This window comes from Schistocerca piceifrons, chromosome 2 (assembly GCF_021461385.2).
Source record: "Schistocerca piceifrons isolate TAMUIC-IGC-003096 chromosome 2, iqSchPice1.1, whole genome shotgun sequence".
NCBI lineage: Eukaryota > Metazoa > Arthropoda > Insecta > Orthoptera > Acrididae > Schistocerca > Schistocerca piceifrons.
This window is the reverse complement of record NC_060139.1, coordinates 548,458,139-548,472,393: the sequence shown is the minus strand read 5'-3', so window position 1 is coordinate 548,472,393 and position 14,255 is coordinate 548,458,139. Positions and strand designations below refer to the sequence as shown.

Genomic DNA, 14,255 nt, shown 5'->3' with positions numbered 1-14,255 from the left:
ACTGCACACCATTGATTTATTACAAAATACATTACACACACAACAATTTTAAGGTCCCACAAATTCTCAGAAATACATCTTGAGGCATGTAGATTTAGGTGTAAAAACCAGCATGAACGATTGTCTGAGGGAAGATACTACAGCCAAAATTTATAGAAGTGCAAATGTAGTTCACAACTGATGATATGGTACTAATTATGTTTCTCACTGCATTCAGTGTTTGAAAAAACATAGTTTCACAACACCCATATGAGTTTTTATACAATCATTGAAAAACAATGAGAAAAGGACACAAACAGTATATCTAGATTGTGCATAAAACGTTAGAATCTTGATTTTTAAAGTTCAAAACCTACACAAAACTTGGATACGTTTTGAAGACTGGTTTGATGCAACAGTCCATGTTAGTCTATCCTGTGCACCATTCTTAATTTCTGAATAACTACTGTAAACTACATTCATTTCAACCAGCTTGTTCATCCCTTGGTCTCCCTCTAATATTTATCCCCTCCACCGGCAACACTTAAATTTATATCACACGTAAACAAACTCCTCTTTTTCAGCAATGCTTTTTTTACTATTACCAATCTGCATTTTACATCATGAGGTATTTTGGTGACAAATACAAAAACTTGTCTACTTTTAGTGTCTCATTCTTTAATCTGAAAGTCATCAGTTAAGTCTCAGAGTCTTTATTTCATCTCCCTGAAATTTAATTCCCTTTTCAACTTTGTCCTCAGTTTTTGTTACTGCTTGCTCAATGTACAGACTGAATAACATGAAGTCAACTTATGTATGTAGATAAACATGTGAAATGCACAGTTTTGAACTTGGCTGATTTTATGGTGCCTTCTACACAAGTGTGCCACCACAATAAAAACTGTAGGATCAGTACATCACAATAAAAACATAGAAAATCTTGGGCCACAAGAAAGCATGTCTTCTGCACAAGAAAGCTAACAATGTTAATTTCACAGTGAAGCAGTAACTGGGCATTCCCATTTCATCCAAAACTTTTCCTTATTGTCCCACATTCTGTTGTGGATTTCCTGAAACAACTTGTGGTGTTCAGGAATGTATGTCACACAATTTCTTTTACCTCTCTTTAAAAATATGGTGACATTTTGTAAACACTACTCTGTAGCGAGTACATGAACTTTCACTGAGCCCTACAAAAGATCCAGTTAGTTGGTCGGTACTCTTCACTTCTACAGAGAACATATTACCTTTGCATATGACATCAAGGTTTTGAAGCAGTTGCATCTTTGGTCTGGCAAATCATGTTTGGAATGTGATACAACCATTCCTGTGTTGAGAGTGCAGCACGGTACTTAAAAAAAATCATATAATAGCCTTATTGTGAGCACAGACAATACCCCAAAAGTCCTCCCTTTCTCATCCCTTCATGCCATGCATTGTTATTGTGACAAATATGAAATATGTGCAGCCAATCAGAGAGGGGTTCAAATCATTAACTGGCTGTATCAATTTAGATTTTCCATAGTTTACCCAGGATGGTTCCTTAAACAAGCCTATAGTTAATTTATTTCCTTCACATTCATTCAAACATATCTTGTGCCCTCTGTCTAAAGATTTTTAGACCAGTTGAACAATTAAAATATAAGATTCATTCTGTTCCCTTCTCTTCTATCTCCAATGACCCAACAAAAGTTTTTCAGATAAGATACTTATTTTTACATATGTTTACTTACGCTTCTGTAATATATTCAGCTGATGTTGCTGCTCATTTCTTTTCTTTGACAAACTCACAACTCTGTTCTGCTGTCTTATCCACACTTGCTGCAAATGCTCAGACTTCTGTTCTGTTTCATCAATAGCTGTCTGAAGTGACATCATTTTTAACTGATATGGTGTTACCTCTTGGCCCTGAAAATGTCAATAGACTGCAGTTAGTATGATAACTGCATTTATTATAGATTCATAAATATGTACACATTTCAAACTGAACAGATAAAACTAAGTATTTGTTTGTCTGAGAGATAAGTTTTCATTTCAACTTCAGAGCAAAACAGGAAGAGAGGGTCGAATACCATCACGCTGCTACATAATTCAATAAACAAATTAAATATATTTCATAACTATTTTCAATTTTTTTTGGATTTCTCAGATGTTTTAATCCAAACTTTTAAACTTAAAGAACATGGAAGACATGTAGCAACACAAACAGTTTAAAACAGAAAAGAGACAGAGCAGAAGGGAAAAATAGCTGAAAGGCGAGTGCTACACTTCCACAACAATATCATCATGTGGAAAACCAAATGGAACTATTACTTAAAAAAATATTTTATAAAAAAAATTCTGTTTAAGCACAATTTAATATCATTAATGCTATGTAAAATACTAGTGTTACTTACTGCCCAATACTTACTGTGGTAAACTGGAATAAACTGGGAAAATGCCTTGGCTCAGTCTATCATGCAGAATATTTTAGCATTATTAATGTTACTGTTAAAATCAATCACATTAGGTATAGTGTAGGAGTTGGGAATTGTGTGGCCACTGAAAGCTCTACAGTCTCCACAAATAATTTTATTACGGACCATGTGCATGAATGTGGAACACTCGGCTCATATAGACATAAGAATAACAAGACTTTTGCAATTAATAGATGCATGCACACATGTATGAGGGAGAGTATTATTATATGCTTCTAAAATGCTTTTAAATGACACTAATAAAATGTTAAAAGCTATGCATGGTCAATGCTACAGAATAATCTATATCACTATGGAAAGGCAAATTAATGAGTGCTGACATGATAATGAAAGAATGAGTGAGATCAACAGAAAACTGTAAACCGATGAGTTGCTTGTTGGCACTTGTCTAACGATTAAAGTGTACCAATACAAATAAGTACCATTATAAAGAATTGTTCTTCAGTGGTGGTTGTCTGACACCTTGCTCAGACTGCCACCAGGAACAAAGGGTGAACCTTTGAGAATACTAACCAATCATGCTGGAGATGCACCAAAAAGGCCACTAAACAACCACAGGCTACAGATGCCAAGTGCCAAAAGGCAACACATCAAAGAGTGGCTGTAAAAGCTTCAATAATTTTATAAAATGTAAACTCTTTTTCACTGATGTAAGAAACAGCTTTGATACTGTCAATTCAAATAAATTATAGAATGCAGGCTTTCAAGGCCAGCATTTGAGTTATTGCTGATATTTGTTTTGTAGGCATCAGGCCATGGACCAAGGCATAATTCTCTGTCTAACAACTCATATTCCAATGAAAGTAACATAATCTGAGCCTTTAATGACCCAGAAAGCTGTTACAGAGACAAAGAAGATCAGTAACAGCTTTCTGAGTCATGAAAGCCTTTGATGGTATCTCTAGCAATGGAAGACGAAACATCATACAGAAAATACCTTGGACCATGGATTTATTCCCATGAAACAAATATGTGCAATAATTCAAATGAAGTTGTTCAAGAATGAGCAAAACTCAAATAGACTGAGCAGATAAAAAAGACTGATTTGAAACGAGCAAAGTTTTGTGTTTCTGTTCCGTTTGGCATATTTCACTCAATGGACATTTAATGTTTCTGCTTTTCTTCTTATTTTAGCTGACCAATGCCTTGGATGCAGCAATACTAGAATTCATCTTGTCAGTGCTCTCCTTGCTGCAGGAATTACTTCTCTTGAATAATTATGTGGTACCTTCAGGTAACATCAAATGTCCAAAAAGAATATCCAACTAAAATTGCTACATACAAGTATATAAATAAAAGGAAAGACTCAGAATGACTGTGTAATAAAAAGTTCATTTGTCACATCCATTGTCATCATTTCACACATTAACTCCAAGGATTTCATGTTTCTCCAGTTTAACTCTTATTCAGTGAAGCTGCTGTTTTACATTTTCGTATGGTCCAGGCTCAAAAAACGCAAAATTGAGGAAAATGCAGAATTGAGGAAAATGCAGAATTGAGGAAAATGTTAAAACCCCCAAAATATGAGCAAGAACACATGTAACTAGCATATATGATTAAAAATCGCAATCCTCTCCACTACTTTGTATAAAATCTGTCTTAGTAAAGTAATGGCATATCAACAGGGGGGAGGGGGGGGGGGACAGGAGGGGCAGTGCCCCCACACTTCAAACTAGTATTTGGATGCACGCATTTGAGCTATGTGTAGTATTGCAAAAAAATCCCTCCATAACCCATTGCAGCTTGTCCTGAAATTAGGCATCATGACAGTGTACGTAGATCATCCTTTTATTCCACAGTAAAAGAAAGTCCACTGCTGTTGCAGGATCGAAAAGTGAGATGTATGTTCCGGAACATTACTATATACCAAGTTGTTGTCAAGTTCACAGTTCATAACACACACTACATTCACATTTCAGAATGAAAATTTTAATTAATTTGACTAGTTAGAAATATCCCCCATTTATGTCTCATAGGAATACATAATACATTCATGATTTGACACCTGCTGCAGTATTTAGGGTCCATATTTCTCATAGTCTACTCAGCAATAGTAGTTAAGCAATTCAATCAATATACTGTCCTCAATCAATAGTTCATATAAAATAAGTATTTGTAAGATATATAAAATCCTCACATAATTTTGTGTTATTTCACTTGACATGTCCTATATTATTAGTACACCCTACGTGCAATATGTATTTGGCAGGACCAAATAAAAAATCAAATCAGTTGTGACAGTTACTCCTTAGAGAATGTGTTTCATGTTAAAAACAGCCCTCAGTTACTGTGGCATTATAGATAATTTTATCCTCAAGTCTAGTATGCACTGATTTATCATCCAGATTAATTATCGCAATTTCTTATCTGTGGCTCATAGACGCAATATTACTGTTGCAGACTGTTTGTGGAAAACTTTTTCTTGCCTTGCAACCCAGAGAAACCAAAGCAGAAAGCGAATTTTCAGTCAAATGGATCATTGTTTTATATGAATGAGGCAAAGCTACATCCCTTTCTGAAATTAGTTTATTCAGAAAATGCTTTACTATTTGCACACAAAAATTTAAAAAAACTACTGGTTTTGGATTTGCATGGGGTTTTTCTTTTCGCTGTGCAGCATTTCTCATGTGATTTAATAAAAAATTTGATATATTATAGCCGAAAACACATGCTTGGCCGTGAACTGGCTACCTCTTTGTTATTAGTCATAGTTTTTATGATGTTGATAAATGAAGCACCATAACTCATTGAATGTAATCTGAAGAACTTGAAATGAAGAATGACTTCACTGATTATTTGATGTTCTGTGCTCTTTAGCTCATGCATTGCAGCATACCAACTGAAGCTAACATACCAAAGTAATATTTTTATCGTGGTAGGAAAGCTTTACCTTTCCAATGACGAGTAAATGGATTATATGTGTTGCTGATATGCTTCACATGGTAAGTTTCTGCACATCAAGTAGAGTGCCACGTGACAAGTCACTACACATAAACAGTTTGAGGTACTGAAACAAGGTTTTCAGCAAATAATATAATGCAAAGAAATGGGTAGTTCTCTGTACAATAAATACTGAGATATTTTTATATGTCACACCATGGAAGTATATTAATGCCTTTCATTAGCTTATGAAAGGAAAAATACAGTATTATAGTGCAAGTCAGTGTTCACAATAAAACTTGTCACAAAAACAACAGCAAGTAAAAATATACAGTTGCTTCTGGCAAGAAGTTTTAATATACTGCGAGTGTGGCTTCATACTTGCCTGTTATACAGCCACTGAGACAAGCATTTGTACACAGAAAACAAGATTTGAATTCTCTGTATTTCACACCAGTTTCATCAAAAATGTTACATGTAATAGTACAAACATTGTTCTGTTTTCTTGAATCAATTTAATCAATTTAACAACTGAAAGCTGAATGTCAAATAAACACAAAAACACAGTGCTTTATATGGCAGTTCATCACTGAACAAATATGGTAGCACACATTATCTTTTATTTTGTTTTATTTTATTTTAAGTCATCAGTCGCAATCTATTTGATGTGAATTGAGCAAGTTTGTTTGTTATGTCTGATGTTAATGTTCTTCTATTTTCACTGCAGTATTGCTTTAAGGTCTGATTTGCACCCTATTTGGTGATTCACTATATGGATGTCCAATAATGTTTACAGTGCTTCCTCTTACTTGCAACACATAGAATTAGTGAATTGTAGCATCATTTTTAAACTTCAGTATCTAACATTTCATTAACTTTCTGTGTTTACTGATATTTATGTACGATTATTACTATTTCATTATTTTAGGTGTGGTACTGTACAATGTCACAAAAATATATCAAGGAATTTTTTGGAGTTGGCAGTACCACTAAAAAATTTCAGATCATTTGTATTAGCATTACCCATGACAGTGGTCAGTCTCAATATGGTAACAGTAATACTAGTTGAAGAGACTTACAAGAAAGAATTATGGCTGATGCAGTGATGGATGTGGCTGGGCAGGAGCAGTTCACTCTCTGTGTACATTGTGTTGATCCTGAGATGCTCGAAATAAAAGAACTTTTTCTGGGTTTATATAGTCCGCCAGACTCCAAGGCGCAAACACTGGCAACTACCATTAAAGACATCCCTTTAAAACTGTCACTAGGAACTGAGTTTCTACATGCTCACTGTTTCGATGGTGCAACCAATATGTCTGGGTGGAACAAAGGTGTGAAGGAAATACTCCTCCACGGCCAGCCAAAGAGTTGTTACATCCACTGTAGCAATCATCATTTGGATCTGGCATTACAGGAAATTTCAAGAAGCTTTGAGCCATTGTGTGATGTACTGGTAACTGTGAAAGACATCTCAAATATAATTCCAGTCAGCAAAAAGGGGAAAAAAACATGTATGCACGTGTTGTGCTACCATCTGGTGTCAATGAGATGAATCCAAACCCAACAGCTCAACAACTGATTCCAATGTGTCCCACCCAATTGGCAGTCTGAATAAAATCTTTGACACATTTCAGGAAAAACTATGAGCAGGTCCAGAAAATGGTGACTGAAATATTGAGTGTACCCAGCTCAGTTAGAGACAAAAGAAAGTCAGGCCTGCATGCCTATGTGAAGAGGCTCAAAAAGTTTGGAACTATTTTTTATATAACAGTAGCAACCGAATTGTTTGGACTGTATGAGAAACTGGCCACACCTCTACAGAATCCAAAGTTTAATGCAGCTAAAGTGAAACATTCTGTAGAAGTTATAAAAGTAGCTCTGGCAAATCTTAGGACTATGGAAGCATTTGATATCCCGTTAGAGAAATCCAAAGATTATTCTAAAAACCTAAATATGAAAGATCCAAATATATCAAGGCCAAGAAAAATACCAGTGCAGTTGCAACATAGAGAAATACCATCCGTTCCCTTCTCAAAGAATTGCCTCAAGAATGAAAATTTAGGAAAGATTTGTTTGATATTTTGATCTCCTGAATGAGATTGATCAAAGGTTCAACCAAGAGCGGCTGTCCCATCTTGAAGAGATACTTATTAAGACCTTCCAAACACTCCCCCATCTACATGACATTTGGAAAAACTGCTTGGAGTACATGCAACAGATTTTAACCTGGATAGGCTTCATGCACAGCTCAAAATGATGTCAACCACTATGACTGGTACATACAACCATGTAATGTATCCTCTATTGCAAGAAAACTTATTGCTGAATCTGGTGGGGTTAAAGAACTCTTTCAGGAAGTTATTTGCCTCATCACCCTGATTCTGACAGTTCCAGTATCATCAGCATCCTATGGGAGGTCATTCAGCACCTTGAGACAACTTAAAACTTGCCTCAGATCAACAATGACTCAGTTGAGATTCATCCATCTACTCCTGCTCCATGTTCATCAAGACAAGACTGGAAAAATTAATCTTATGGATGTCATGAAAGAATCTGTTTCCTGAACTGTTGAAAGGAAAACTGCATTTGAAAATTGCATGTAAAATTTTTTAGTCTAATAAAAACAAAGTAAATGCCTTCTTCTTTTTCAAACAAATAATGTTTTTCTTTTTTCCATTAAGATATGATGCACAGTGTTTGTAAAATAGTGATAATAACAAAAGGTTTCTCCCCGGCTGATTGATATTGCAGTCTACAGTAAATATGAACTCCTTTTCATAAATGGTCTCAAAATAAAGTAGGAATAAAGTAGGAACAATATCTTCCGAGATAAAAGATGTTTTTTAAAAAATTAAAGCAACAAAATGTTTTCATGAGCATGACATATACAACTGGGTCCTTATTAGTATTAATGAGTTGTTTCTCTCTGTAGAACAACATAGTGCTGATTACCTAACACACCTTCCCACACTATCGATATGCATGTATTATTAATGGTTTTGCTGAAAGATGAAATCAATAAATGGGTTTGCTTTGCACTCCCCCCCCCCCCCCCCCCCCCCAAAGAAATAGTTGGTTTGATACTTAGTGAAGGGAATTAAATGTACAATAAAATGTTTGTGCGATAATGTGTGGTAATGAATTTCATCAGTTCTTAAAAAAATCACAGATGTGTAAGAGCAAGTAAAAACTTATCAAAAAATTGAAATTGGTATCTGGGTACACGGTAACCAAGCTGTTTTCCGACACACTATGACTACAAATTATATGTTCAAGAGATCATCCTTTGTGTTCACCCAGAAAAAGCAACAGTTGATGAACATGTTGAATAAAACCAAAAACAACACAGCAGTTAGCCATAAGCATAAATGCAGACATCTGCTTAATGACATACTTTGTCACTACTGTTGTTATTGTTAAGTGCTTTTCTTATGAGCCACACTTCATATGTTCACCACAGTTAAAGTCTTATTTTAATCTTGATGAGAGAAACAGAGATGTAAAAAAATAAGTTTACTTCTCCAATTGACAGTGCTGTAGTTTCACTCCATGCCCTGCTGCCAATCTTTACGATGTACAGTGTGTAGTGTAAAGTATATTCATGAGTAGTGTATGTGATTGTTGCAACTGTATCATGTTACATTTGAACACAAAAGTCTTTAAAATATGCTACTGCGAAATTCTTGTTCTATTTCCAGGTGACGTCTCTGTCATAGCACATCATCCACACAAAAAGTATATTTTCAGCCCTTCACAAAATGCTTTCACCCCTACCTGCACTCTCATCAGTGAAGAGCCATTCCCCCTCTCCGTACATCCAGTAGGTGAGCTCATTTTACATGTGTTAGGGTGGTGTTGTGGTTGCGCTGACTATTGGGCGACTTAACAAGTCGCCAGCCAATAAGAGTTCACTAGCCAGAAATGGGTGACGTTTCCTCAATTATGACCGAGCATATGCTTCAAGACTCAGAGTTTGAATTTAAAAGGTTGACGATTGATATTGTTACTGAATACAGTACATCGGAAGTAGATGCAAAAAGATGCGTTTCAGTTATAAGTGGCGCAACAAAAGATGGTAGCTGGGGCCCTTTTTAATGTATTGGCTCAGTCCGGAACACTTTGCTTCAACTGTCTTGCTTTTACATTACAGCTACAACCTAGCAGTAGTTGTATCATAATTGCACAGTGAATCAAAATGTTGCAAGTTGTGTTTGCAACACCAATCGTGGCTTATGTCAGAATTTCCTCTCTCACATCTCTCCTCTCCACAATGGCCTAAAATATTCCCTTAATTCCGCCACCACCCATGGTGCTAGCCATCTGTCTTTTGAGCTACTTATAACTTGTTCAGTCATATCAAATGTCCATAGGTAGTCAAGTGAGACGTCAAATAAGAACTTAAAATCAAGGTAAACCATACTTAGAAGAAACATAAAATCAGGGAATTTTCAGCATTGATCTTATGGGTTTTTCAAATGGGCTTCGAATTTATGGATTAGAATTGCAAAAAATGTAAAATCAGAGAATGTAAAATTGAAGTTCCTCTGTATTTATGCCATGCAGGTACTTCCTTTTACAAAGTTACTGTGGTTGCTATCCCATCCTGAAGATATGTGTCGTCCCTTGGCATGGTTCTCTATATGCAAATAAAACAAAAAATGGTTTTATCGTTTTTTGTTCATGAACCTCATCCATAGGTAACAATGCATAGGTATATACATAACTCTTCTGGAATAGTAAATACAGCTACTTTGCTTTAATTCACATGTCAAATGTCTGTAAGGTACCTATGTTTTCTTTTTATATTATCAACTATGCTTTTCCTTGTGAATGTATCACTATGATTATCAATTCAAAGTAAATATGTATCAGTTGTAATTAAAGGACAATGCACTTATCCTTGCACACAATATTTTCATAACATGACTAATATTTGACCTTAACGTCCTCTACAGTACATTTGTTTTAATGTGCCTACATTTCTCACCTAATTCTGTTCTGTCACCACAGCATTTGCCTCTCAATGCTACTGCAATAAAGTTGTAATAATTTTCTTTCTAGAAATAATTATAAGAAGGAATTTTTAAAACATTCAACTTTTATGAGAACACAGCAGAGTCTGGCTTCCTTAACTTTCTACAGTGATAATGAAACCAGCCCCCCCCCCCCCCCTGACATGACAAGCCGGCATGCTGTCCAGTCAGGTACGGTGGTGGACACATTCTACAATAATTTTACATTGTGGTCTTCATAACAATATAATCAGAATTAACTTGTGCATCATAATTCTTTTATCTCCTAACTTCCATCATTTCAAGCATACAAACTCAAGACACTATTTTACCTTCAATAATTGACTGTTTAATTACATATATCAAGCTTCCACAACTCAGACAACTTTCCTTCAGCGCAGAACTGGAGTTAATCTCAAATATTAAATAATTCACCTGTATCAAAATTATCATTCACATCTCTCTCCTCAGGCACATTTCTTCTCTTTTCCTGTCACCACTTCTCCTTTACTACAGAGGTGGTATACCAGTGTACCAAATCCTTCCCTTACCTCAACACAGATGTGGGGTCCTCCTTCCTTGGTACACCTACTCTGTTCTCTAAGGTACTATGTGTATTAGGTCACAGCAACCTGTTTGAAACAATACTTCCTCCTCGTATGCACCTGTTACACTGAGATGTCCTTACTCTTGCTTTACAAATAAACAGTCCGGTTTTACAGTTTTACCTTGTTTTCATCCCCTACGTACCACTTATACCACTTTAGTCAGCAATCTTTGTAACTAACTTCCAAGTATATTAACAATATTTCGAAAAGGATAGATTGCTACTCACTGTGAAGATGATGTGCTGAGTTGCAGTGCCATGGCCAATTGCAATAGGTTTCTCAGTTGAGGATCCATGGCACAAATGGCCCAATCGAGCTGGTCCCACAGATTCTCTGTCAGATTCTAATCTGAGGCATTTGAGGGCCTCCGATGTACAGTAAACTCATCCTGGTGCACTTTGAATCATGAACCTACACTGCAACCTGTGTGACATGATGCATTGTCCTGCTTGTAGATGCCATCATGCCAAAGAAAAACAAACTGCCTGTAGGGGTGGACATGGTCCCCAAGGATAGATGTATACTTGTGTTGATCCACTTTACCTTCCAGAATGACGAGATCACCCAGATAATGCCACAAAAATGTTCCCCAGACCATAATGCATACAGGGTATTAGCTTTCAGGCATCTCATGCCATACACACCAACTGCCATCTGTGTGATGGAGAATAAAAATGTGATTCATATGAAGAGGCCACCTGTTGCCACTTAGTAGACATTCAATTTTGGTACTGGCTTGCAAATTCTAGCCATCATTGCCGATAAACAGCTGTCAGCTCAGGAACACGGACCAGGTGTCTGCTGTGGAGGTCCATAAGCAGCAATGTTCACTGAACAGTCATTTGTAGCCCCTTGGTTCATCTGGGCAGTCAGCTACTGAACAGCTGCATGTCTATTCACCCGTACACATCTCTGCAGCTGTTGTTCACCTTGTCATCTGTGGCCTGAAATTCCACTACTGCCTCAGTGCCAGTTTTCGATAGAGCCATTTTGCCATGCACAGTATACTTTAACCACAGCAGCCCGTGCACAGTTTACAAACTTAGCCTTTTTGGAAATGTTCCATTCTTGGCCAAAAAGCCAATGATCATGGCCATCTGGAGGTCATATAAATCACTTCATTTCTGCAGTACAACAATGGCTGCACTGTTTCCACATCTCCTCCATACATTTTATATCTGCTCCACTGTTAGCACTGCCACCTGCCATCTGTGAGTGGTTACTGCATGTTGATATGGAACAAAGGTGGTGGTTACATTAATGTGACTGGACTGTTTAATCACTGTGAATTTTTTTTGTTAGCATGTCATAAATTAAGTCAAGTACCTTGCCAGTCCTTCCCCTCAGCAAAGTGAAGTTACTAACATTTCTCAAAAATAAATTTTACTGTACTACTCAATAAAAGGATATTAATTATTCACATAGTACTGAAAAAAGCTGTGTACAGTAGTCTTATAATTTCGTGAAAGATAACGAGATTGGTGGTTAAGGAAACATTTCTCACAGCAAATGCATATGTAAGGTGACGAAGTCTTCTCGGATTATCAGCAGAATCAAGAGATCATTCTGCAACAAAATTTCAACAAGTTTCCTACTTCTCATCTTCACCTGAAGATGGTAAGTAGGAAACTTGTTGAAATGTTGCCACAGAATAACCTCTTGACTTGGCTGATAACCCAAGAAGACTTCATCATCAACATTCATCGAGAAAGTCTAAATTCACAAAAGTGGATATCTGTTTCTCTCTTAAATAACAAGCCATTTAAAACATGCATGATTTCTTTTATTAAGCAAAACTAACTGTCCCAAGTCAGCAAGTTGGAAAGCAATTTCCTGTTGGCATTAACTTTATTACAATGTTATTAGTGAAAAAAATTGTTAAGGAGAAATAAGATCAGACTTGTAATAAAAAAATTTCATATTTGATGCATCATTCTTTCACATGCATTCCCTTTTAATCAATTAATGTATTGTCAATATGTGAATAAAACACTCTACACCTATGGACATATTCCCCAGCAGTCAATTCAGTACCGGTATATCAGTCACCTTAAGAATAATTCCTAGGCTCTAGGTGGAATAACCTTTTGGCACATCATTTTGCCTGCATAGTGCCAGTGGCGTTGAAAAGTGTATCCCAATACCTTCCAGAATGTACTCACTGACCACACAACTTTCTTATCTTTTTAAATGTAAACTCCAGGCCTACTACCTTTCACATCAAATATCCTTTTTCATTTCTTCTTCTTTATTCTCCAAAAATATTTGAGTTCCTCTTTGTTTGTAATGTATAATTTTAAATTAAATGTATCATGTACTTTTAACCTGCATTTCTGTATATTTTTTGATCGCCTTAGATTACAAACTTTACCCTCTGGCACTTGGAAGTAGTTACAGAAGTACCATGACCCAGGTATCTTGGCTTCAGACTCCTTTTCCTCCGTCACAATGCCTGTGTCAATCTGGAAGGTTATTTGAGATACCAACAATTGCTGAATGATTTCGGACTCTTCTTCTTTGCTGTATATGTATTCACTTTTTGTCACAAATGAGTACATAGCATTTTTACAGTAGGTTACACTCCAAGTCATGCAACATTTGCTTTGTACAATGTCTCTTGTATATTCTGGCTGTCAACCAATGGCCAAGTTATCTTCTTAGGGAATTCAACAACCAAGTCTTCCACTCCCTATGAGCTCCTTGGAGCAGAGCATATCTTCTAGGCAGGATGTAAGCAGCATGGAGTAATTTCTCACTGCTGTTGATGCAACACCCATCATTTCCTCCATATGATGATTCTGTGGAAGATTTGGATGCATAGAAAAAACACCTTCAGCAAAATTTTCAAGCTTTTGGAGTCACTGACTGCAACTAGTGAAATACTTTTTTTTTTCATGGATTTCTCCTCATGTTTATCACATTTTGTGCCAGCCAGCTCATCTTCGAGAAACGGCCAGTCTCTCTTTTGATCAAATGTGTCAGTTGCTTTCTAATTATCATTGCAATACTCATGTTATTGCTACTCATGTTGAGTTCTACCACTGTTGCAGCTGCAACAGTTGTACAGAGCTGGGGCAGTGGAACTTCATGGGGTTAGCTATCACTGCCGCTTTGTTACCGAGGACTACCGAAACACATATGCTGGTTCAACAGCTCGAATGCTATTAAATGCCTGGCCTCTTATAGGAAAGTTCATGAACATGCATAAAATGTAAAAATCCCTCTCTCACAGATGTTCTGAACATTGCTCAGTCTTTTGAAGTATCTAGCACAGCAGGATATCACATAGAAGCACAGTG

At 36.4% G+C, this 14,255-nt stretch overlaps 1 protein-coding gene across 1 annotated transcript in view; it reads right to left on the bottom strand.

Annotated features, from left to right (window-relative positions):
- Positions 1–14,255, bottom strand: part of LOC124776218 (coiled-coil domain-containing protein 40) — a 366,819-nt gene that overhangs the window by 55,067 nt on the left and 297,497 nt on the right. The window contains exon 9 of the mRNA XM_047251072.1: positions 1,713–1,887. Coding sequence (XP_047107028.1) covers positions 1,713–1,887 — 175 coding nt within the window. The remainder of the gene's footprint in view (positions 1–1,712; positions 1,888–14,255) is intronic.